The sequence below is a fragment of the Rhinoderma darwinii genome, chromosome 9, assembly GCF_050947455.1.
Source record: "Rhinoderma darwinii isolate aRhiDar2 chromosome 9, aRhiDar2.hap1, whole genome shotgun sequence".
NCBI lineage: Eukaryota > Metazoa > Chordata > Amphibia > Anura > Rhinodermatidae > Rhinoderma > Rhinoderma darwinii.
In genome coordinates this window covers 41,419,338-41,444,645 of record NC_134695.1, presented here as the reverse complement: position 1 = coordinate 41,444,645, position 25,308 = coordinate 41,419,338, and the positions used below count along the sequence as shown (strand labels likewise).

General features: G+C 43.8%; 1 protein-coding gene across 2 annotated transcripts in view; it reads right to left on the bottom strand.

Moving 5' to 3' along the window:
• RBL2 (RB transcriptional corepressor like 2) overlaps positions 1–23,470 on the bottom strand; it is a 65,948-nt gene extending 42,478 nt beyond the window's left edge. For both annotated transcript variants that reach the window (XM_075837533.1, XM_075837534.1), the window contains exons 1-5: positions 23,149–23,470; positions 17,908–18,038; positions 16,659–16,859; positions 14,711–14,775; positions 2,304–2,432 (exon numbers count right to left, since the gene is read on the bottom strand). In XM_075837533.1, the coding sequence (XP_075693648.1) occupies positions 2,304–2,432; positions 14,711–14,775; positions 16,659–16,859; positions 17,908–18,038; positions 23,149–23,319 (697 nt within the window). In that variant the 5' untranslated portion in view covers positions 23,320–23,470. The remainder of the gene's footprint in view (positions 1–2,303; positions 2,433–14,710; positions 14,776–16,658; positions 16,860–17,907; positions 18,039–23,148) is intronic.
• Between the last annotated feature and the right edge of the window lie 1,838 nt (positions 23,471–25,308).

Below are 25,308 nucleotides of genomic sequence, written 5' to 3'. Positions count from 1 at the left end.
TGGGCAATGACTATGGTCACCTTATTATCCGGATTAACTGCAATTTCTATATATCCTGATGTAATGCTCCTTTTGTCAACTGCTGTCTTTGCAATGTGAATGTATTGTATACCACGGTGATTTGTTATTGCCAACTAGTTTTGGTTGATTAGTATGTTTTGTTTGTATTTGCTTGTACTTTAGAAAAGTTAATAAAAGAAAACCTTTAAAAAAAAAAAAAAAAAAAAAGAAGATGCACTGGAAACATCTCTGTATATTGTCCAATTTGGTTACTCAAGGATAAAGGACATTTTTTAGCATGAGAATCACCACTGCACCAAGAGAAGTCATCAGCATTAGCGCCCTTGTTCTCCGCTACATACTATGTGTTACTTCCGTAACCATCACAACCAGTTAATGATCTTTCACTAAACATTAAGCAATTTTCCTTCCTGCGCCAGTTCCTTCAAAACATATTTGAAATTCTGGCAGCTTTATCCCGTCCTCTGAGCTGGAGGACTTATCACTTCCTCCCAGATATTTATCCTCATCTACACCTCCCTCCTCTATTGTCCTCTTATCAGGGTTTACCATGCTCTTCTAGTAAAGTCAATAAGTTGTAAACCTTCATGCTGTCATATTTTACGGTTTTAAAAGTAACAATAATATATCATTTACGAAATTTAGTTACAATTAAAAAAAAACGATTAAAAAAAAATCTGCTATTTATATATACGGTACACATTCCAAAATGAATGCTCGAAAAATGCTATTTGTTTGTATTAGAATTATCTTGGAAACACAACAAACCAATGACTGTTATAACAGTACTGCACCTTTAAAGACGGTCATGATCGAACTGCTGCCCTGTGCACAAACAAAAACTGTATAATCGGTATTGTAGCCCGAAATCACAACCGTTAAGACTAAAAAAACAAGAGAGAAGAGTTTACCTGATCATTGCAGGATACGGTTTTGGTGGAGTTTTTTTTCCAGTCTATACAAAAGTCCAAAATGCTTTGGAAAATATCAGTCCACAGACCAGTACAAAAAAAAAAAAAAAAAGAAGTGCATTGCTGACTCAATGGAAAATTGTGAGGGTAATTGTTTGCATATGTTTACGGGCTCTCAAACCAAGCTTGTATAAGCAGCACTCCCTGGTATCCACTTATCAGAAATAGGGGTCCTTAGATAGAGGGGCCACGTCATGTTTTACTTTACTACTAAACACAACCAGTAAAGGTTTTGATTTTTTTTGGTTACAGAATCCCCCAAAAGTAAGAAATTAAGTGTGCAACAATGATCTAAATACTGACAAACAAAAAAAAAATTCCCTTTTTTCCCAGAATATTCATTTTATTTTGTCCCTAGGAAGGCTTGTTTAGGCTATGTTCACACAGAGTTTTTTTACGAGTTTGACACAGAAACCGCGCCGCAAAACTCTTCAAAAACAGCCTGAAAATGCCTCCCATTGATTTCAATGAGAGGCGGAGGCGTCTTTTTCCCGCGAGTGGTAAAACAGTCTCGCGGGAGAAAGAAGGGAGATGCCCTATCTTCGGGCGTTTACGCCTCTGACCTCCCGTTGACATTTAATCACCCACTTGTCTCCTTTCGAGCAAATTAAAAATGGCCACAGTTTAGTTGAAGTGAATGGGACTGAGCTCAAATACCAGAAAGAACCCCTAGGCCAGCGTGGAGCTATTTCTAGAAAAATAACAGCCCCATTCTGGACAAACCCTTTAATGCCGCAGACATTACATGTAGCCCTTTGTACATCAGCGTTTTTATCAATGACCTACAGGTCAGTTAGGGGAGAATTTTAGATAACCTGCAATTTTCCCTGCTAAACTATAAGTGGAATACGAGCACCATTTATGGGGCCTGCATTTTCTTGATCTACTGTAGACACCGGCGGCCATGACTGGTTTTACTAAAGTATTTTACCCACTCCACTAGAGAGCACCAATTGTGGACATACTTTGCCAACTCTATGGCTGCTATGAGGCCTAGTGAGGAGCGTCAACCCTTTCCATCCCATGTAGGAGTGAAGGAAGCGAGGACAAACAAGAACTAGGTCCTCCTGACCTATCGTGTTGGGGAGGGTGGCCTCATCACTTTTTCATATGAAGCCCCCTCTACTCTATGTATGCACCTCTTTAAATATGTATTTGTTTTATACATTGCTAGACGGTTGTAGAAATATCAAGGTCAACTTTATATCAAATATAAATTTAAGGTTTGACCACTTTCAGAACCACTCAAAGATTTCCATTTTTTAATACAGGTCCCGTTCTCAGCGTTTCTTTCCTTTATAGACTTCATACCTTGGAAGTTGGGGTTCAGGAGCTCCCGGCGGTTAGGACACAGCAGGGCATTCCCAAAAACAAGGTCCAAGGCACAGAGCAGAAGATGGTAAGAATTCACCAAATCATCACTTATCATTGGAAAGTTCCCTATAGAGAAAAAAAGAAAAAACTTTCAAGTGTCTATAATGCTGAAAACTCCTATGCATAAAATGCTTATTGTCCTGTATGTAGCTATTACTTCACAGATATCAGCCACGGACAGACAATAAATGTACTGTATAAACCATGTAATAACGTCAAATAAAGTAGTAGTCGCATTCTTTACAAAACAGTGACAAATAACGTTGCCAATGCAAAACTGTACGGTTGGCACTGAATATGAAAAGGTAAGAAGTGGTCTCCTGGCACTTGTCAGACAGACAGGCCGATTTGCATGAAAAACATTTCCAGTATTTAAAAAAAAAAAAAAAAAAAAAAAAAGCCCAATCAGTGACTGGGAAGCAGTAAAATAGATCATTTCATGTAGTGAGGTCATATGTACCTGAATTACTGCCGCACATACCACCGACAAGGGCAGTACAGTTAGTATAGTTAAGGTGCTCCCCTGTGGACTGCCACCAACTAGTCTCTGTATGGTAGTTACGAAGTTTCACTTATAAAATGAACTGTAGGAAATAGGCAACGATGTGCACACGCAACGTGGTGCCTTCACATTAGGGCGGATTTACACGAGCGTGTGTGTTTTGAGCGCACAAAAGGCACTTAACAGCCCCGTGTGCCATCACCATATGATTCGCGGCTGCGTGATTTTCGCGCAGCCGCCATCATTATGACACTCTGTTTGTATGTTTGTAAACAGAAAAGCACGTGGTGCTTTTCTGTTTTCATTCATACTTTTTACTGCTGTTGCGCGAATCACGCGCGTCACACGGAAGTGCTTCCGTGTGGTGCGCGTGATTTTCACGCACCCATTGACTTCATTGGGTGCGTGATGCACGAGAAACGCAAAAATATAGGACCTGTCGTGAGTTTTACGCAGCGGACTCACGCTGCGTAAAAATCACGGGCTGTCTGCACGGCCCCATAGACTAATATAGGTCCGTGCGAGGCGCGTGAAAATCACGCGCTTTGTATGGACGTATATCAAGTTCGTGTAAATCCGGCCTAAGTGTAAGGCTGGGTTCACACGAGTATGTTACGTCCGTAATGGACGGAACGTATTTCGGCCGCAAGTCCCGGACCGAACACACTGCAGGGAGCCGGGCTCCTAGCATCATAGTTATGTACGACGCTAGGAGTCCCTGCCTCTCCGTGGAACTACTGTCCCATACTGAAAACATGATTACAGTATGGGACAGTTGTCCTGCAGCGAGGCAGGGACTCCTAGCGTCGTACATAACTATGATGCTAGGAGCCCGGCTCCCTGCACTGTGTTCGGTCCGGGACTTGCGGCCGAAATACGTTCCGTCCATTACGGACGTAACATGCTAGTGTGAACCCAGCCTAACTGCACAGGCTCCAAATAGTATTCTGTTCCACCACCCTCATGAACCCACTTAGGTTTGGTATGAGCCTTTAGGCCTTATTCACACGGACGTGTCCGTTTTGTGCGCAAAATGGTCCCTGTGGCATCATGATGACACTCTGGTTTTATGTTTACGAACAGAAAAGCAGCACGTGCTTTTCTGTTTTCATTCATTCTTTTTACTACTGTTGCGCAAATCACGCGTGGCACCCGGAAGTGCTTCGTGTGCTGAGCGCGATTTGCACGCACCCATTGACTTCAATGGGTGCGTGCTGCGCGAAACACGGGCAAGTATAGGACATGTGAGATTTACGCAGCGGACATACGCTGCGTGAAAATCACTGACCGTCTAAACGACCCCACTCACTAACATAGGTCCGTGCGACGCGCGTGAAAAGCACACGCATAGCACGGATGTATAACACGTTCATGTGAATAAGGCCTAAGGGGGTGCATAAAAATCATCTTAATATCCTTTATTCTATAATCAGCGGGTCATTGTGCCAGTTCAGGGCCCCTGACCATTTGCCTATAGGGGGTCCAGATATTTTGGATGTTGACCCTGGACAGATGATAAACAGAGTCAAACAAAGCATAGTTTAGTTACCTAATTATTATTTTTTTTCAATAAAACCAGGGAACTCTGTCCAGCGGACACTTTGACGGCAACTGACGGATATTAGTCAATCAGGTCCAACAGGCGCCGGTGGTATTTATCTTACGACTGGTCTCGCACTGCATCCTGGTTTCCATTATAAATAGAAACAAGGTCACAGTTATAAACGAGCCTCTGATAACACCTCTTGGCATTTCTTAGTAGACTGTATGCTTGCACTGAAACGTGCTTTTTTTTTTACTTTACAAAATGTAAATTCTTACTCAGAGTCACCAAGGAAAAGCGTAGTGGTTGGCAACCAATTATGTTGTGCTTTCATTTTCCAAAGGGCCTCTGAAAAATGAGAGGTGGAATCGGATTGGTTGCTATGGGCACCTGCTCCTTTTTTCCTTTGTAGCAGTATTGATAGAGCTCCCTCTTTGTTCACTTGAATTTTCCTTTGGTTGCTAAGCTAAATCTAGGGAACAGTGACTGAACGTCCATATACAGACAGCGACATCTGGAGCTTTCCCAGGGCCAGAATCCCCGGCCCTACCGAATACTCTTCTCAGGGGAAGCTTCCAAACGTATGCGCTTCTACCTGTGACAGATGCCATACAGTAGCATTCACCACACATAAATTCTCATGTTAAAAAAAAGTATACCACATGGTATATATTTTTTATTTTATTTCTCAGGATGGAATAGCGTAGTTCACTACGCTAATCCTTCCTTAGAAAAAAAAAAAAGTACATGGACGTTTACCAACCCAACAGAGGCCAAATGGACACTATGCTAAACAGAGTTCCATAACACAATGTGAACTAGGCTTAAAGTGGTTGTCCAGTTTGGGTCTGAAAACCCGGACCCAGCACAATCAGCCGTTCCAGCTGCCTCCGGAAGCCATTCAGGGTAGGTTCTGGAAGTAGATAGCTCCGACCACTGTTTAGTGGCTGTGCTGGGTTACTGCAGCTCGGCTGCTATACAGTGGTCGGACTCGGAGCTACTGTTGCTTTCCACACAGCAGTCCCTGTCTGCACTTGGCCTGACAATATAATCGCCAGCATATACACATGCATACAACCTACTTGTTAACATACATTCTCTTTGCAGATGTTGTCCCTGATTGGATTCAAACTCAGGACCCCAGTACTGCACATGCAAACCACGGAGTCACTGTCACCCTAGGAACCTTGGTCCTAGATGTGCGAATGTGTGTCTTAGAATTTGAGCGCTATTATATTGTAAACTCCAACGAGTCCGGATATAAAAAGTGAATAAAGACACTGGAATCTGCAGGTGATATATAATGTTTAGTAAAGGAAGACGTCATATGGAACCTGTGAAGGAGTGCGGCTTTTCTCTGATCAGGGGGTCAAGACATTTGCACAGTCACAGGGAAGTTAATCTACCCAGCCGGCTGCCGGTGAACCACTATGAAAACCTAGACGTAAACCACGGGCAGCGAAACAGGAACTATATATTTCACACTCGTATCAATCACATAAGTGCAAGTTTGTGTGGAGTCGCAAGTAGAACATGAAGAGTTATGATCTAGATGAATTCTCACCCAGCTCTGCATTGCGAAACAACATAAAATATACAAAATAACCACAAAAAACACAGTTATTGATGGCTTTATTACACATCTGTTGTATTTTAAAACAATTTATGAACTGCTCAGTTGCACTGTTCCCTAATAGATCATCATGTAATGTTACTAACAGAATCCATCCCTTTTCCGGTTGGAGTATTCCAATAATGTCAGGGCTACTGCAGATTCCAAGTTCCCTGTGGAGCTGTCAGAACATCCCAACAGTCCGTGTGTTCACTGCAATAAAGGGGTATTCCCATCTTCTTTATTTATAGCATATCCGCTGGATATTCCGAAAATGCCTCCGAGCTGCGGGTCTCATCTCTTCATTAACCCCCTTAAGGACCGAGCCATTCTTCATTTTTTCGTTTTTCACTCCCCGCGTTCCAAGAGCCATAACTTTTTTTATTTTTCCGTCAATGGAGCGGTGTGAGGGCTTATTTGCGGGAGTAGTTGTAGTTTCTAATGGCACCATTTAACGTACCATATAATGTACTGGGAAACTGAAAAAAAAAATTTCTTTGTGGGCTGAAATTGGCAAAAAATGCGATTCCTATATTGTTTTTTTTTGCTTTCACCGTGCGGTAAAAACGACTACTGAAATTTATTCTACGGGTCAATACGATTACGGCGATACCAAATTTATAGAGTTTTTTTAATATATATTACTACTTCTAAAAAGAAAAAACCTTTATGTTAAAAAAAATAATTTTGGTTTCGCCAAATTCTGAGAGCCGTAACTTTTTTCTTTTTCCGTGGATTGAGCGGTCTGAGGGCTTATTTTTTGCAGGACTAGCTGTAGTTTTTATTGGCACAATTTTTTGGTATGTACAACTTTTTGATGACTTCTTATTACATTTTTTTGCGAGCTAAAGTGACCAAAACAAGGTTTACATTTTTAAGCTCTTACTGCGTTGACTGTGAGAGTTAAATAATGGTTCAGACTTTTACGGATGCAGCGATACCAATTTTGTTTATTTTTTACATTACTTTAGAGGTAAAAAGGGAAAAGGGGGGGGGGTTTTGAACTTTGAATATTTTTTTTTTTTTAAATTTCACTACTAAATTTTATAAAACTTTTTTTTTTTTTTTACACCATTTACTACTCCCCCTAGGGGAATTAAACCAGTGATTATTAGATTGCTAACGTATTGCAGTATATCGTCATTTTCACAGGCTTCTGTTAAGCCCTGCCAGAGACACGGCTTAACAGAGGCAGACAAAAGGCAGGCCCCTGAGCTGCCATGACAACCGTCGCCCGCGGTGTGGGGGCGCCGATGGGGGGTGTCGGAGGGGGGCACCCCCTCTTTATAGCTCCTCAGATGCTGCGGTCGCGATTGACCACAGCATTTGCGGGGCTAAACGGCCAGGAACAGCGCGATCACTGTTCCCGGCCGTTAGTCTGGGCTGTCAGCTGTAAAACACAGCTGACACCTACAGGGTATGGAGAGCGCTCAGCCCGTGAGTGCCCTCCAAACTTCCCTATGACACTTATCACGTGCATGTACGTGATAATGCGTCAAGTGGTTAAAGATGCACTTCAATTTTTTTTTGCACATACAATGCTAACGCAGCACCAATAGTCTAGTAGTGTTATTTGTTTCTTCCCAGCTTAGTTGCATCAATGTATTTTGAATTCTTTCATTATGGGAAGCGGTGTCATGTGATCTCAGTCTGACCACTAAAATACACCACGCTCTCATGTGTAGACAGGAAGTCATTTTCTCCTGACTTCCTGCGAACTACAGGATCACATCACCTATCAAATCCATCCTGGCCGCTCGGAGACACCTCCCCACCAAGCTCCACCCTCCTTGTTCCTCTGTATATCTCCCCCCATGCATATAGTGCTGCTGATTAGATAATTTTTGCCATATCTAAGGGATTGGAGTGCAATGATATAATAGTGGAGTCCATACAATGATTAGCTGCAGTTATAAAACTCCCATGACTTTCTATACCATCTGTGTGTGCTGTGAGTAGAGAGTTCAGAGTATTTCTACGAGATGCTGCTCCTCACTGCCTTCTGTGTAAAAACTAATATGGAGAAACCTATCACTAGGAGGCAGGGGAGACCAGCTGAAGCTGCATCACAAAGGAATACACGGAGACTGCAGTTAGGGGACAGTAGTTCCATGGCACTGATCTATCACTTGCTATGCTCTGTGTCCTATCTAAGTGCAGCAAGTGCAGTGTGACGAGACTCCACCCAGCTGCAAAGTCAGAGGAATCATGAGAAATGTAGGCTGCTTTAGAGGAACCATATCAAAAGGGAAGAAGGCACCAAGGCAACACATAAATGCCACATCAACTAAAACTGGTATAAACAACAGCCTCTACATTATTCTTTAATAATAGCCCATGCTGCACTATATGGGGGGAAAAAACAAAACTGCTGGAGTGTTTCTGTAAGCTCAATGCAGCCTTTGGTGGCCAGGAATTTTTGAAAGGGAGCCACCAGATTCCTGTTCTTAAAAGCGAGGGTCCCAAAAGGTAGGGCATGCAACGATCAGGAATTGATGGAATATTTTGAGCTGAAATGCTTCTGATAACATTACATGATGTTCTATTAAGGAAAAGTGCAACTGGGCAGTTCATGAATAGTTTCAAAATATAACCAGATATGTAATAAGAGAATACAGGCTCCAATACAAACTGCAGCTGCGTCCCCCTTCTCCCAGGCTTTACTGTATTATTAAACACTGATTTTTTTGGGTAATTGAACATTTACAGACTGCTGGGTGGTGAGGAAGAGACCACTTTAACCTAATAAGTTGTATTGAAAAGTTTCATGTGTTCACATGATAAAACATAACCCACATTTATTGTATGCACAGATTTATCCTGTTACTTCCTTACTGCTGCTTAACATCACAGCTTGCTAAAGGACGTGATCTGTCCAAAATGTCGCTGCTGTGACTAGTGTGACATTGGAGCGTCAATAAACGTTGCACATTTTTGCATCACTAGAATTGTGTGCTGTCCGACCTTCTTTGATTTATTGGATACTGGTCTGAAATGTGACAGTGGGGTGGCGCTCCTACTCAATACCTCACAAGTGAGTGTGGGGGCTGCTTTAAAGAAATATAGACTTCAATGGTAAAAGCAGCGGCTGCTTTGAATCGGTGAACAGGAGTCACCTATTATTTTCCCAGTAGGTGAGAACTGCACCTAGCAGGCATTTATGGCATATACCGTGGATATGTCATAAATAAGGAAGATGGGAATACACCTACTTTATTAAAAGGGGTTGTCTGGTTTCAGCAAATTAATGTTATTTTTGGTATAATTAAAAGTTATACGACTTCCCAATATAATATCTGTATTAAATTATCACGGTTTTCAAGTTCTCTGCTTGTTGTCATCCAGTAGGAACATTTATGGTTTACTTCCTGTGAATAAAATTCTGTCCATTGTCATGTGATGGACACACACACAGGTGCAGGGATCGATAGAAGACACAGCTCTGATACTGTAACGAACCGTGTGTCCATCATATGACAATGTACTGAATGACAACAAGCAGAGATCTTAAAACCCGTGAGAAATTAATACAGAAAGTATACTGGAAAAATTGTATAAAATTATACAAAAGAAATAACATTAATTTGCTGGAAATGAAAAACTCCTTTAACCTAATACTGTGTTGTGTCCACCGTAATATATATATATATATATATATATATATAAATATTTATTTTTTCTTCTCTAAAATTAGCCAAAACTGGATGAAAAAAAAAATAAAAAAAATAATAATAATAATAATAAAAAAAAATAAAAAAATAAATAAATATATATATATATATATATATATACACACACACACACACACATAAATATCCTGGTACTATCTCTGGGCAGAGATCACAGTACTATATAGCATAACATGTGCACAGCACGTATACAATACATAAGACCAGTGTCACGAGCGTACCACAGTGCAGACACCGGGAATGTACACGCTGCATCCCCCACCAGCCAGATTACAGAATATACCTACCAGCTCCAGGGACAAGACCGTTCTGCGGACAGCTGGAATCCAAAGTCTTTGCAGCTGTCACACTGAGGGAGAGGGGATCTGAATCATTAAAGACTGGTTTGTCTGACAAGGAAACTGTCCGTCATTGGTGTCGAGCACAGGAGTATTACACAGACAAGCCCAAACTTGCCCTGTGTGTGTCTGGTTGCTAGGACATGACTACTAGTGATGCTGAACTTGGTGCCTGCTGAATTGTTGGGGGTAATTAAGCTGCCCATTGGATTCCCAACTTAATGGCTACTCAAAAAAAAGAGTACGGATGGTATTAACCCATTACACACCACAGAGGGTATTCATTGGTCAAGAATTCCAGAGAAGCAAAAAAGAACCTGGATTTTCTCTTGATTAATAAATCATGTTTGGAGTCCTTCAAACTCCCCAAGGAGGAATTATTTGGCCCCCGCTGTTTGCCATTCAGGTCCAGATACACTATATGGACAGAAGTATTGGGACACGTACACATTACACCTACAGGAACTTTTGACTTCCCATTCTAAATCTATAGAAATGAATATGGAGTTGATTCCCCCTTTGCAGCTGATAAAGCTTCCACTCTTCTGGGCTTTCTACAAGATTTCGGAGTTTGTCTGTGGGAATTTTTGCCCATTCATCCATAGGAGCATTTGTGAGGTCAGAGACGGATGTTGAAGGAGGGGGCCTGGTTTTACAATCTCCGTTCTAGTTTATCCCAAAGGTGTTGGATGGGGTTGAGTTCAGGGCTCTGTGCGGGTCAAGTTCTTCCACACCAAACTCACCGAACCATGTCTTTATGGACTTTGTGCACTGGGGCTCAGTGATGCTAGAATAGAAAAGGGCCGAACCCCAAACTGTCCCCACAAAGTTGGAAGCTACAATTGACCAAAATGTCTTGGTATGCTGAAACATTAAGATTTCTCTTCACTGGAACTAAGGAACCTAGGCCGACCCCTGAATAACAAAACCTATAACATTATCCTCCTCCACCAAACTTTACAGTTGGCACAATGCAGTCAGGCCGGTAACGTTCTCCTGGAATTCACCAAACCCAGACTCGTCCATCAGACTCCAGATAGAGAAGCGTGATTCATCACTGCACAGAACACGTTTCCACTGCTCCAGGGTTCAGTGGCGGCGGCTTTACAACCCTCCATCCGACACTCGGCATTGTGCTTGGTGATGTAAGACCGGCATGCGGCTGCTCTGCCATAGAAACGCATGCCATGAAGCTCCCAGAGGGACTGTCTTTGTGCAGATATTTATGCCAGCAGAGTTTTGGAGCTCTGCAGTTATGGAATTAGCAGGGCTTTGGCGACTTTTATGCACGATGCTCCTCAGCGACTACGTTCTGTTGCATTACGTGGTCTCCACTTTTTCCCTGAGTTGCTGTGGTTCCTAAACGCTTCCACTTTACGATAATATCACTCACAGTTGATGGTGGAATATCTAGAAGGGAAGAACTGACTTACAACGGTGGTGTCCTATTACCATGCTGGAATTCAGTGATCTCTTTAGAACGACCCATTCTTTTACAAATGTTTGTAAGGTGAGTTCACACGTAGTGTAAATATTGTGGATTTTCCGCAATGGATTTCAAAGTGAATGAGATTTGAAAAAATCTCACCCACACGCTGCATAAATGATGGGCGGAAAAAAGGCTCATAAATTGACCTGCGGTGTGTTTTTTAAATCCGCAGCATGTCAATTGTATTTGTGTTATTGCTGATTATTTGTTGCAGGTTTTCCCCTTTGAATTAAATGGGGATTTAAAACCCGCAACAAATAGCAGATGTTGTATTTTTTTTTGCTGCGGAAAAGCAGCATCTCCGCCGCAAAAAATGCAACTCAGAAAAAAAATAAAAATCTTATCCTTACCCAGAATTCTGTGTTTCTTCGTCTAGGCCGGCCTCCTGAAATAACGTTTCATCCCATGTGATCGCTTCAGCTAATCACAGGCTGCAGCCGTCACATGGGATGGAACGTCATCCCGGGGGGCCGGGTTGCAGGACAGTGGAGGGACGCGTCGCCATGGCTGCGTAAGTATCAAACTCTTTTTTTCTACGTGCAACCACACAACTGGGTGCAGTTTTTCGACCGTAATTCCCTGCGGCGCCCAGGGCGGATACGCGGTGTGCTTTTACGCAGCGTATCGCCCTTGTGTGAACACGGCCTAAAGGCGACTGCATGGCTAGATGCTTGCTTTTATACACCTGTGGGAATGGACTGAATGAAGCACCTGAATTCAATGATTAAGAGGCGTGCCCCAATACTTGCCTAATTATGACAAAGTAATCCGGCCTCAGTGGTTAGCATTCTAGCACTGGGGTCTGACCAAGGACAACATCTGCATGGAGTTTGTATGTTCTCCCTGTGTTTCTGTGGCTTACCTCTACATACGCTGGCTTTCTATGAAATTTGCCCAACTGTGTGTGTCTGAGATAGTGAGTTAGATAGTGAGCCACATTGGTCACAGGGACTGACGTGACAGAAGACAATCCTTGCCCATCGCTGCAGAATAGGTTTGCGTTATACAAGCAATAGTAAGGCAGGAGTATCATGTATCGAGAGGGGGAAGAGGAGGGGGAAGAGGAGAGGGAAGGAGAGGGAAGAGAAGAGAGGGAGGGAAGAGAAGAGAGGGAGACAAGAGAAGAGAGGGAGACAAGAGAAGAGAGGGAGGGAAGAGAAGAGAAGAGAGGGAGACAAGAGAAGAGAGGGAGACAAGAGAAGAGAGGGAGGGAAGAGAAGAGAGGGAGGGAAGAGAAGAGAGGGAGGGAAGAGAAGAGAGGGAGGGAAGAGAAGAGAGGGAGGGAAGAGAAGAGAGGGAGGGAAGAGAAGAGAGGGAGGGAAGAGAGGGAAGAGAGAGGGAAGAGAGAGGGAGAGACAAACGGGAAAATAAAAAAACGATGGCTCTGGATAGGGCTGGGAGATCATGACCTAAATCAAAATCATGATTAATTGAACATGTAACCTCAATTACAATTAATGAACGATTATTTAGGTCACACTCTTTTTGCACCCCCTATTTCCATTCTACGCCATTGAATTAATATTTATCCCCGGAGCCTGAGGTATACTACTGTATATAATATATCCCGTGACACTGCCCCCACACATTATATTGCCCCATAGTGCTCCCAACACAGTATAATGCCCCCATAGCTGCCCTCCACACAGTATTTTGCCCCATAACTGCCCTCCACAGTATTTTGCCCCATAACTGCCCTCCACACAGTATTTTGCCCCATAACTGCCCTCCACACAGTATTTTGCCCCCATAACTGCCCTCCACACAGTATTTTGCCCCCATAACTGCCCTCCACACAGTATTTTACCCCCATAACTGCCCTCCACACAGTATAATGCCCAACATAACTGCCCTCCACACCGTATAATGACCCCATAGCTGCCCCCACGCTGTAGAATGCCTCCATAGCTGCCTCCACATCCCCAATAGTGTCTGATAAAATTAATAACATACATACTCACCTAACCCCGTTCCAATGACGAGTGGAGGAGATCCCTCTGCTCCTCTGGTCTTTGTGGCACGGCGCAGACAGGCGCGATCACGTCACTGCCTCATGTCTGGTGATACATAGCGAACGGTAGAGAAGGGACCTTACTGTCCCCTGCTCTACCATTGGATTCAACTGTATCTGCGGGAAAAAATTATTGATAGAACCGAAATTCGCAAGATGACGTTTATTAATTGCGCTGAAATTCGGATTTTTTTTTTAGATTAATTGCCCAGCACTAGCTCTAGACGCCTCCTTGTGCATCTTCTAAAAGGGCTAAGAAAAAACAACAAGAAAGAAAGGTACGTCTTAATGCAAAAAAGTTTACTTTTTAGTATAGTCGTAAAACATTTCGGTTAACAGCTCTCTCAGCCACTGTTATGTTCACACGCAGTGGTTTCAGACATAATTCGGGCCGTTTACGCCTCGAATTACGCCTGAAAAAACAGCACCATTATGCCTCCAAACATCTGCCCATTGCTTGCAATGGGGTTTACGATGTTCTGTTCCCACGAGGCTTAATTTTACGCGTCGCTGTCAAAATACGGCGCGTAAAAAGACACCCGCGAAAAAGAAGTGCATGTCATTTCTTGGGACGTTTTTGGAGGCGTTTTTCATTGACTCCATTGAAAAACAGCTCCAATAATGGCCGTAAAATACGCTGCGAAAAACGCGAGTTGTTACAAAAACGTCTGAAAATCAGGAGCTGTCTTCGCTTGAAAACAGCTCCGGATTTTCAGACGTATTTTGCTAAGCGTGTGAACATACCCTCAGCCGAAAGGTTGCACGACTGGATTCAAGTTTTATTTTCTGCATTATGATGTAAGTGCCGTCCAGAACCTTCTTTATTGTTAGTATATAAGGGCCAATTGACGGAGCCCTTTTTGGACCTCACAGAATATTACTTTGGCTTTTGATGCTGTCCATTCTCCTGAATTGTACAACAGAAAACAAACAAAGCTGCCAAGGATGTCACATGGCAAAAGAACTGTTAAACAAAATGTCATGCCAAAAAGCCTGGCACATAAATCACCGAACACTGAGCCAAGAGACAAGACGACGCTTAGTCCTGTCACAACTCAATGACACATTCTCACCCCTTATACAATAAATATAAATGCATTAAAACAAATAAAAACATTGCAAAACGGAACCTACAGAGAAACATATTAAATCTGCTTTACCTTTAGCATTGATGAACAATACCCAGCAGAAGTGAAACACCTCCGACACTGTGCAGGGCTGACGCCTGAAAGGTAAGGAGAAAGTCAGGAAATATGAACTATAAAATGGTCAAAGTACCAACATCTTCATAGAAGGAGCGGATTCCTATGAGTGCACAAGTGCAAATCTGACCAGATCTAAAATGATTCTTTTTGTACAATCTGTTAATCCATTGACGCATAGTAGGAGATGCAGGTGGGTATAAGGGCATAGTATTAGGAGATGAGTAACCAGGTAGGCATAAAGCTACACTGTGGGGTCCACAAACCACAGAAAGGTGGGGATAGAATAGTAAGAACATAAATGCACACAGTACACAAAAAGGAAAGAGAAAACGGCAAAGAGGGGGTTAGGGCCAATCGTATGGGTAAGGCTGGGTTCACACAACCTATTTTCAGACGTAAACGAGGCGTATTATGCCTCGTTTTACGTCTGAAAATAGGGCTACAATACGTCGGCAAACATCTGCCCATTCATTTGAATGGGTTTGCCGACGTTCTGTGCAGACAACCTGTCATTTACGCGTCGTCGTTTGACAGCGGTCAAACGACGACGCGTAAAAATACAGCCTCGTCAAAAGAAGTGCAGGACACTTATATACATTATATGCAGGACCCTTATATACATTATATGCAGGACACTTATATACATTATATGCAGGACACTTATATACATTATATGCGGGACACTTATATACATTATATGCAGGACACTTATATACATTATATGCAGGACACTTATATACATTATATGCAGGACACTTATATACATTATATGCAGGACACTTATATACATTATATGCGGGACACTTATATACATTATATGCAGGACACTTATATACATTATATGCAGGACACTTATATACATTATATGCAGGACACTTATATACATTATATGCAGGACACTTATATACATTATATGCAGGACACTTCTTTGAACTCAATGAAGAGCAGCTCAAAATTTACGGCTGTCAGAGAAGCCTCGCAAAATGCGAGGAGCAGCATTTACGTCTGAAACGAGGCAGCTGTTTTCTCCTGAAAACAGTCTGTCTTTTCAGACGTAAAAGCCTCTCATCGTGTGCACATACCCTAACTGTGGTCATTGCGACTGATCGCTTGCATTAGCTTTCATTATACCCTATAGCTGTAATCCCCAACCTGTGGCTCCTAGGCGGAGTTTACACATAGCGTTTTGCTGCGCTTTTGTGCGTCGTTGTCCGTGGCGTAAATGTTTTTTTTAATGTGTTTTTAAGTGTGGACAGATGTTACATTATATTTTACTACAGATTTTAAAGTGAACTACACACAACTGCGTTTTGGTCTGCGGCCTTTTAAAGGGCAATTTTGTGGTCAGTGGCGTTTTTTTCCAAATGCAGAATGCTCTGGGTATGGCGTTTTTCCCATAGACTACTCTATAGGGCAAACGCCAGAAAAACAAAGCAAAAAAAATGCCACCAAAAAAACGCAATAAAAAAAAAAACCCGCCTGTTACATTTGAATGACGCAGGCATATTTAGAAGCGTTTTTTGCATGCATTTTAACTTGGTAGAAAAAAAATGTGTGTGTAAAGAATGCCTAAAGTGGTTACAAAACTACAGCTCTGCAGCGGCCAGGGCATGCTAGGTGTTGTAGTTTTTCCAATTGCTGGAGAGCCACAGGATGGAGACCACTGCCATATAGGAATAAGCTCTGAATCTGTACCCTGGACCGCCTGATCTCAGTAGCCAACATCTGCATCCAACAACAGCCAACAGTCTTATTTCCCCATGGTTTCAAGAACTCTGCAAATGGCGATACCGCCCCCTGACATGGTTATCCATGTAACCGTTCATTACTACCAGCAAACACTTGAATAAACAAAAGGCTACACTTTAATTAGGAAACAAAATAAGATATTTTCCACCTCTACCTTTGTTTCCGGCCTCTATGCTGCCGCGGCTGCTCTTCTTGTGGGTTTTTAAAGATTTTTTGGAAGATGGGATCATACTTTTTGAAAAGTACGGCGGTAACCGTGAAATTACGTTCAAGCTTCGTGGTCCTCTCTCGGAACTCTGCAGGTAAATTGGCCATGTCCTCCCACTTCTTCATCTTATTGAAAAACTCAATCAAGCTATAAAAGGAGGAAATAATATTGGCAGTGAAAAATCTGACCAGGCACTAAAACCTGATGACATACGAGAACAGCCTGCTGGTTGGTCAAACCCGAATTTTCCATTATATTCAACCTAAGTTCTAACTATTTATACACTATATCGGCGTATGCGTCGGTAAAGGCTCCTGGCGTATACACCTATCGTGTCCATAGACTGCTACGAACATTGACGTATGCTAATAGAGTTGGCAGTCTGGCTGGTATACATCAACTTGTATGTGCCGAGCAAGCAGTGATATAGTTCTAGCCTCAACGACAGAATTACTAAAGGTAAAGTCCAGGTCCAACCACAGGCTGTGTAGAGATGAATTATCTCCATAGTTAGATCAGAGAAAAGCATCCTTCTATAATTTACTATTTACTGCGGGAAGATTATATGTGGATAAATGTGCATATAAATCCTTCCAAAGAGAGCAAATATGTATCTAAGGCTTCGTTCACATCTGTGTCGGGCTTCCGTTCTTGGGTTTCGTCAGACCTCTCCGTCAGGAGAAACCGTAAACAGAATACCCTAGCTTACGTTTGCATTACCGTTGCTTTCAATAGTAATGCCTCCGTTGCTAATGCTTTCCGTCTGTCTCCGTTCCGTAAGGCTTCGATTTGTTCAGCGGGATCAATAGCGTAGTCGACTACGCTATGGATTCAGCCAAAAAACTGATACCTTACGGAACGGAGACAGACGGAAAGCATTGGCAACGGAAGAATTACCATATGAAATCCATGGTAATGCAAAGCTATGGTTTCCATTCATGGGTTCCCCTGACGGAACCCAAGAACCGAAGCCTGACGCAGATGTGAACGAAGCCTATATTTGCTGATTTATTATCACACATACATAACAATTCTAGTTTATAGCATAGCTAGGTAAATACAGGATATGTTCAAGTTACTGCAGGTGCTTATTTACAGTGAAAGTTGTTCCTCCCTCTCTCATCCCCTTACGAAAATGGCGGTTTTGTTGGAACTTTTATACTGTACAGACAATAATAATGCTGGTTTGAATTACCTCAGTTCTGAAGAGGTCAGGATCCTAGTGAGAGAAACATAATTTCCTTCCACCGTCCCTCTGCCCACTGTTGGCACAGATTGCCTGCAGGCGACGTACAATGCACAGGCCAACCAGTGCAGCGCATTTCCCTGCAACAAAAAGAAGTCATCGGTGTTACTCCTTTCCTGATAAAGATGTTCTGTCTAAACAAGAACATGTTCATGAATGAAGAGTCCCCCCCCCCCCCCCATACATTCCCCTCTCAAGAGGGAAACCAATAAGCCCCCCTTTCACCCCCATGGAGAGAAGGGAACTGCAATACTTCTACCAATAAGAGAATTTATGACAATTTCCCAACTTTGCAAAACAAAATTTAAAGCGGGTGATGACCACGATAATATAACATCGGCTAATACTTACCTAATATTTATTTTTTTCACTGTTATTTTCTCACAGTGTATTCTTCAGGAGACGTGATCAATAGGGAGAGGCAGGGAGCGGATTACGTCCGTGGATATGCGGCGCTTGCAACCTCGGTCACTGTTAGGTAATGGCGCCATTATCGAACCACCTCCTGAGGAATACACTGTGAAACGCGCGTTGAGGCGGCGGCTTCATGCTCACTCAGGCTCTCTATCCAAGTATCCCCTTGTAATTTCATTGCTTTGTATCATTGTGATTTCAAACGGTTATTATATCCATGTGACTGATTTCCGACTTCTGACGGAATTACGGGCGTTTTTAGGTTCGTGTGCATGGGGCCTTACTGTGTGGCTCACCAGGTGCATAGAGTTGTTCATTACTGTGTGTGTACCAGCTTATTGTTGTTTTCAGCTTATCATATTTACCGTTGTACTTTGTTGTTTTAATTTTTAATAATAAAATTATATTTTATATCTCATTCATCCTGGTGTATAGTACTCAGTTTTGGTCGATTTCCAGTCTTGCACTCTTATCTATCATACCTGTTCATGAAGCAGTTCTAAAAGAAAGATATCTTTAGACATTTCCTTTCAGCTGGCAGATGTGTGATCCGTCAGCACGGGAAACCCTCACGATGCCCTTCACGTCTTAGAAATAAACCACATTATGAAAACGGAAAGTCTTTTGGTGAGTGATACGGGTAAAACTGATAAGTTCCTTTGTACCTGGACAGGTTGGATTATATTAAAGGACAGCATTGCGCCTCCTCGTTGGTTAGAAGAGAATACCAGAATTTATTTCACCTTAAGGGCTTATCCACACGTAACAGAATATTTTCTGTCCGGAATTGCGGACGGAACATGCACAGCATAATACAGTAGCAGCAAAGTGGGTGAGATTTAACAAATCTCGTCCACACGCCGAGTAAAATTTTAGGCCAGAAATTCACCTGTGGTGTGTATTTTTCGTACCGCAGCATGTCGGTTCCTGCTGCGGAAAGTGGACTGAATTGCTGCGTTTTTCGGAGGAGATTTCACTATCTCCCAGCAAAGAGAATAACGCAGCAAAATATGCATCATTTTCTGCAGTAAAAAACGCAGGAAATGGAGCGTTTTTTCCACAGCAGAATGTCCGCTAGTTGAACGGAAATGCTGCAGAAATTTGGTCACTATGGCGAGCCACACAACTGGAGGTCACGAGCCCCTGGTTGGGGACCACTGTCACATATGTAGTGGCTAGGTCATCAGTTACCGAAGACTCTGGCAACAATGTGCTATAATCGTGCTATGGGACATCTTATTGCAGGACGACTAGGCAACCTCCCATCCTTTCTCTACAAATTTCCAAAATGGTTGCACCTTGCAAACATTGTCATATAAAATAACATAATACATATATGTAATGCTAATGTGAAGTATTGTTACACTATTGCGTGTATGACAGCAGGCGTCACTCTATTGGTTTTGTAAGGCTTCATTCACATCTGCGTTGGGACTCCGTTCGTGGGTTCCGTCTCAGCTTTCCATCAGGGGAACCCACGAATGGAACCCAAACTAAAACGGAAAACATAGGTTTCCGTTTGAATCACAATTGATTTAAAATGTGACGGATCCGGTGCAAATGGTTTCCGTTTGTCACCGTTGTTTAAGGGTTCCGTCGCTTTGACGGAATGAATAGCGCAGTCGACTACGGTATTTATTTCGTCAAAACGACGGAACCCTTAAACAATGGTGACAAACAGAAACCATTTGGACCGGATCCGTCACTGTTGAAATCAATGGTGATGCAAACAGCAACCTACGGTTTCCGTTTGGATTCCGTTTATGGGTTCCCCTGACAGAAAGGTCTGACGGAACCCATGAACGGAGTCCCAACGTGGATGTGAACTAAGCCTTCGGATATGTTCACACGCTTAACAAAAAATGTCTGAAAATACGGAACTGTTTTCAAAGGAAAACAGCTCCAGAGTTTCAGAAGTTTTTTAATCAAACACCCGTTTTCCGTGGTGTTTTTTACGCCCGTTTTTGGAGCTGTTTTTCTATAGAGTCAGCGAAAAACGGCTCAAGAAGTGACATTCACTTCTTTTTCGCAGGCATTTTTTAACGCGGCCGTTTTCCAAAACGGCCACATAAAAAACCGGCCCGTCTGAAAATAACGCTGTTTTTCCCATTGAAATCAATGGGCAGATGTTTGGAGGCGTTCTGCTGCCGAGTTTTTGGCAGTTTGCGGCCCGAAAAACGGCCGGAAATAAGCCGTGTGAACATACCCCTTGTGTACTCCTAAACAGCTGGTCTATGGCATTTACAATTGACCTTATACATTTATTCTTCTGTTATATTAGTACATGATACTTAGATGAATGTACACGGTAAATGGTTTCGTACTATTTTTCTATTCAATCTTTGATGTACGTCTTTCTACCCTTATATATGGAAAAATTTAAATAAAATGAAAAAAGATTAAAAAACAAAAAAAAATACAAACAGCGTACTATTTCAGCTGAACGTCACCTGTAGACAAATACCAGATACCTGGTTGGGCCCCATTCACACGACCGTAATTTTCATCCGTAATTACAGATGAAATTGCGGACCCATTAATATCTATTGGCCACGGACACGTCCTATTCATGTCCGCAATTGTAACAAGTCTATGGGCGCTTCCGCAACGGTAGACTGTTGCGGATGTGTATCCGTATCGGTCAGATCCGTATTTGCGGATAGTAAAAACCCCTTCCGGTTGTGTGCGCGAGGCATTATTGTGTTTTGCTGCCTACAATTGATAAAGCGATCAATAAACGATCCCTGTAATCCCCAGGGCAAGTTGTACAGAAAGTCCTTGTAATGAGAACTGGCCTGAGCATCTCTCCAAGGAGACAGTATCAAGCTTCTCCCAAGCCAAGCCTAAACAAACCCCTCCAGCATCAGGTCCTGTATACGAGGCTTCATTAGAAGCCGGAGGCGACCGCATAACAAACAGCCCCATGGTAACAGCATCACCGAGGATTGTTTGCACTGCACCAGAATGTGATTATGGTCACAAATCTCTCTCGTCTTGTAGGTCTAATATTTAAAGGCGGTTCTGTGCCTTTCTGAACTCTTGGACCCCCCACCGATCATTAGAATGGGGGACCCCGGTCCATGCCCACCAGCATGTCCGAGGTAAAGAGGAGTCGTACGGAGCAGTAGTCTCATTTTAGGACTGGACATTAGCAGCGGACGGAGGTTACATGATAGATGTGAATGGGACTAGGTGGATAAAAAGTGGTTAAAGGGTTTTCCCACCTTAGACATTTATGGCATTTACTCAGAACCTCTACCTTTCAGGAAAACGGGGGCCCTCTGACTGTTCTGCCTGGCAAGGCAAAAAGCAGGGATATGCCATAAATGTCTAAGGACTCCCCTCTTCCACTGTATGTAAGAGCCACAAATCCCCTCATACATGCGATATTACACGTAAATTGACCTGCCTTGTGCATTTTTTTAAATCCGCAGCTTGTCTATTTATCTGCCGTTTCTGTCTCACAATCGAACCTGAAAAGTTTATTTTAAAAAAACGCACTAAAATCTGCAGCATTAAATCTGCACTTGTTTCTGCATCAAATTGTAAGATCCGCACCGAAAAACGCAATATTAAGTGCCGACTTTACCTGCGTTTATCTGCGATTTTCAATGTATATTTTCCACATCCAATTCCACAGCGCGTGCATGTAGCCGGAGGATAGGACGACACAGCCACTTTGGCCGCGACGCAGATCGTGTGGCCAAAGTTTGCTGTGTGCCCCTTTGTGCATCGCACGTAATGAAAGTCAACGTGGTCGGATTTCTGCTGGATTTCTTGTGACTGTCATGTCATGGGTGCAACGCGGCCACATTGATGTGCGATGCACGCAGGGGCACACAGTAACCAAAGTTGCCGTATAGCCCTCGCCGCACAGTGGCATCGCTATAGAGGTGGCAACTATGAAAGTCGTCCTTCTGTCGCAGATACTGTATGAGTAACACATGACTGAAGAATCTGACCACACACAGGGCTTGTAGTGCGTAACCATGACGACACATAGGTCTGCATAGGAGATGTTTACACAAAACGGTAGATTTGTAACGAAGACTATTTACAAAGTTTCTACACCTTACACCAGGCGCTAAAACGTGCACCAGGCGCTACACCGTACACCAGGCGCTAAAACGTGCACCAAGCGCTACACCGTACACCAGGCGCTAAAACGTGCACCAGGCGCTACACCGTACACTACACCGTACACCAGGCGCTAAAACATGCACCAGGCGCTACACCGTACACTACACCGTACACCAGACGTAACACCGTAAACCAGGCGCTACACCAGACGCTACACCAGGTGCTACACCGTACACCAGGCGCTACACCAGACGCTACACCAGGCGCTACAACGTACACTACACCGTACACCAGACGCTACACCAGGCGCTACAACGTACACCAGACGCTACACCAGGCGCTACAACGTACACTACACCGTACACCAGGCGCTGCACCGTACACCAGACGCTACACCAGGCGCTACAACGTACACTACACCGTACACCAGACGCTACACCAGGCGCTACAACGTACACCAGACGCTACACCAGGCGCTACAACGTACACTACACCGTACACCAGGCGCTACACCGTACACCAGGCGCTACACCTTACACTACAGGTGGGGAAAAGGCGACAGTACCAGTAAGTTTAACCCCTTAGGTACCACTGCGCACTTGTTTCCAGTGAAGGGAATCACTTCCAGCATTCACAGCGCTTCTCCCCGTCTTTGATAAATAGCAATTTTACAGCACGTCTAATTAACCCCCTCACCTCCAGAGTGTAGTTCTGGCTAATTCTTGCGTAACTATCCCAGGCCTCCGCACGGGCCCTCTCGTCCATATTAAGAGCGCTGCAGAGCTCCTCATACCGGCGACGGAGCTGCTGCTGCTGCTGCTCCTCAGCCTGGTGAGTATTTCCATCTTCTTCTTCCTCCTTAATCATATTCAGGCTTTACCCCTGTTCCTCCGGTGCAATTTGTAAGACACACAGCTTCGGTGCTGACACTGCGTAGCCATTTAAATGGCCTGTGACTGACAGGAGCTTGCAGCCATTCACAGCAGGAATTACGTCAAGGTTGTCACGGGAAACCAATCCATCCACACAACGCTACGCAAAGAGCGTATTCCCGCCCTCCTTGAGGAAGACGAGATAAGGGCGGGATCTCTAATACAAGTCTAGCTATCTGATTGGTTAAGCACATGACACATAATTTTCCTATTGGCCCGTGCTGCTCAGGCGCCTACTTCTAGGCTGGGTGTTGACTGTTGTCTTGTTATGGTCACATGTTTACTACAGATCCAGTCAGAAATACTAACCCCTTCATGACCGAGACGTAACACGTCCTTTGCTCGTTACTTTGTAGCCCCGTCTATCAGTGGGAACGCAGACCGGCTTTTATTTATTTATTACCTCTCCTACTTTCTACATAGCGCTCAACGGGGCAGATTTAGTAACATAATGACGCAAGTTCTGTAGCGTTCGCCTGTTTATAAAGCCTCACTGCCACTGATGATACGTCTGCCATACAAATACTGGAGAGGGACACCAGGTACACAGCCCAGGTCTATGGCACCCTGTATGGGTATATAGAAGTACACAGCCCAGGTCTATGGCACCCTGTATGGGTATATGGCAGTACACAGCCCAGGTCTATGGCACCCTGTATGGGTATATAGCAGTACACAGCCCAGGTCTATGGCACCCTGTATAGGTATATGGCAGTACACAGCCCAGGTCTATGGCACCCTGTATGGGTATATGGCAGTACACAGCCCAGGTCTATGGCACCCTGTATGGGTATATGGCAGTACACAGCCCAGGTCTATGGCACCCTGTATGGGTATATGGCAGTACACAGCCCAGGTCTATGGCACCCTGTATGGGTATATGGCAGTACACAGCCCAGGTCTATGGCACCCTGTATGGGTATATGGCAGTACACAGCCCAGGTCTATGGCACCCTGTATGGGTATATAGCAGTACACAGCCCAGGTCTATGGCACCCTGTATGGGTATATAGCAGTACACAGCCCAGGTCTATGGCACCCTGTATGGGTATATGGAAGTACACAGCCCAGGTCTATGGCACCCTGTATAGGTATATGGCAGTACACAGCCCAGGTCTATGGCACCCTGTATGGGTATATGGCAGTACACAGCCCAGGTCTATGGCACCCTGTATGGGTATATAGCAGTACACAGCCCAGGTCTATGGCACCCTGTATGGGTATATGGAAGTACACAGCCCAGGTCTATGGCACCCTGTATGGGTATATGGAAGTACACAGCCCAGGTCTATGGCACCCTGTATAGGTATATGGCAGTACACAGCCCAGGTCTATGGCACCCTGTATGGGTATATGGCAGTACACAGCCCAGGTCTATGGCACCCTGTATGGGTATATAGCAGTACACAGCCCAGGTCTATGGCACCCTGTAAGGGTATATGGCTGTACACAGCACTAGTTCATGGCACCCTGTATGGGTATATGGCAGTACACAGCCCAGGTCTATGGCACCCTGTATGGGTATATGGCAGTACACAGCCCAGGTCTATGGCACCCTGTATGGGTATATGGCAGTACACAGCCCAGGTCTATGGCACCCTGTATGGGTATATAGCAGTACACAGCCCAGGTCTATGGCACCCTGTATAGGTATATGGCAGTACACAGCCCAGGTCTATGGCACCCTGTAAGGGTATATGGCTGTACACAGCACTAGTTCATGGCACCCTGTATGGGTATATAGCAGTACACAGCCCAGGTCTATGGCACCCTGTATGGGTATATGGCAGTACACAGCCCAGGTCTATGGCACCCTGTATGGGTATATAGCAGTACACAGCCCAGGTCTATGGCACCCTGTAAGGGTATATGGCTGTACACAGCACTAGTTCATGGCACCCTGTATGGGTATATAGCAGTACAC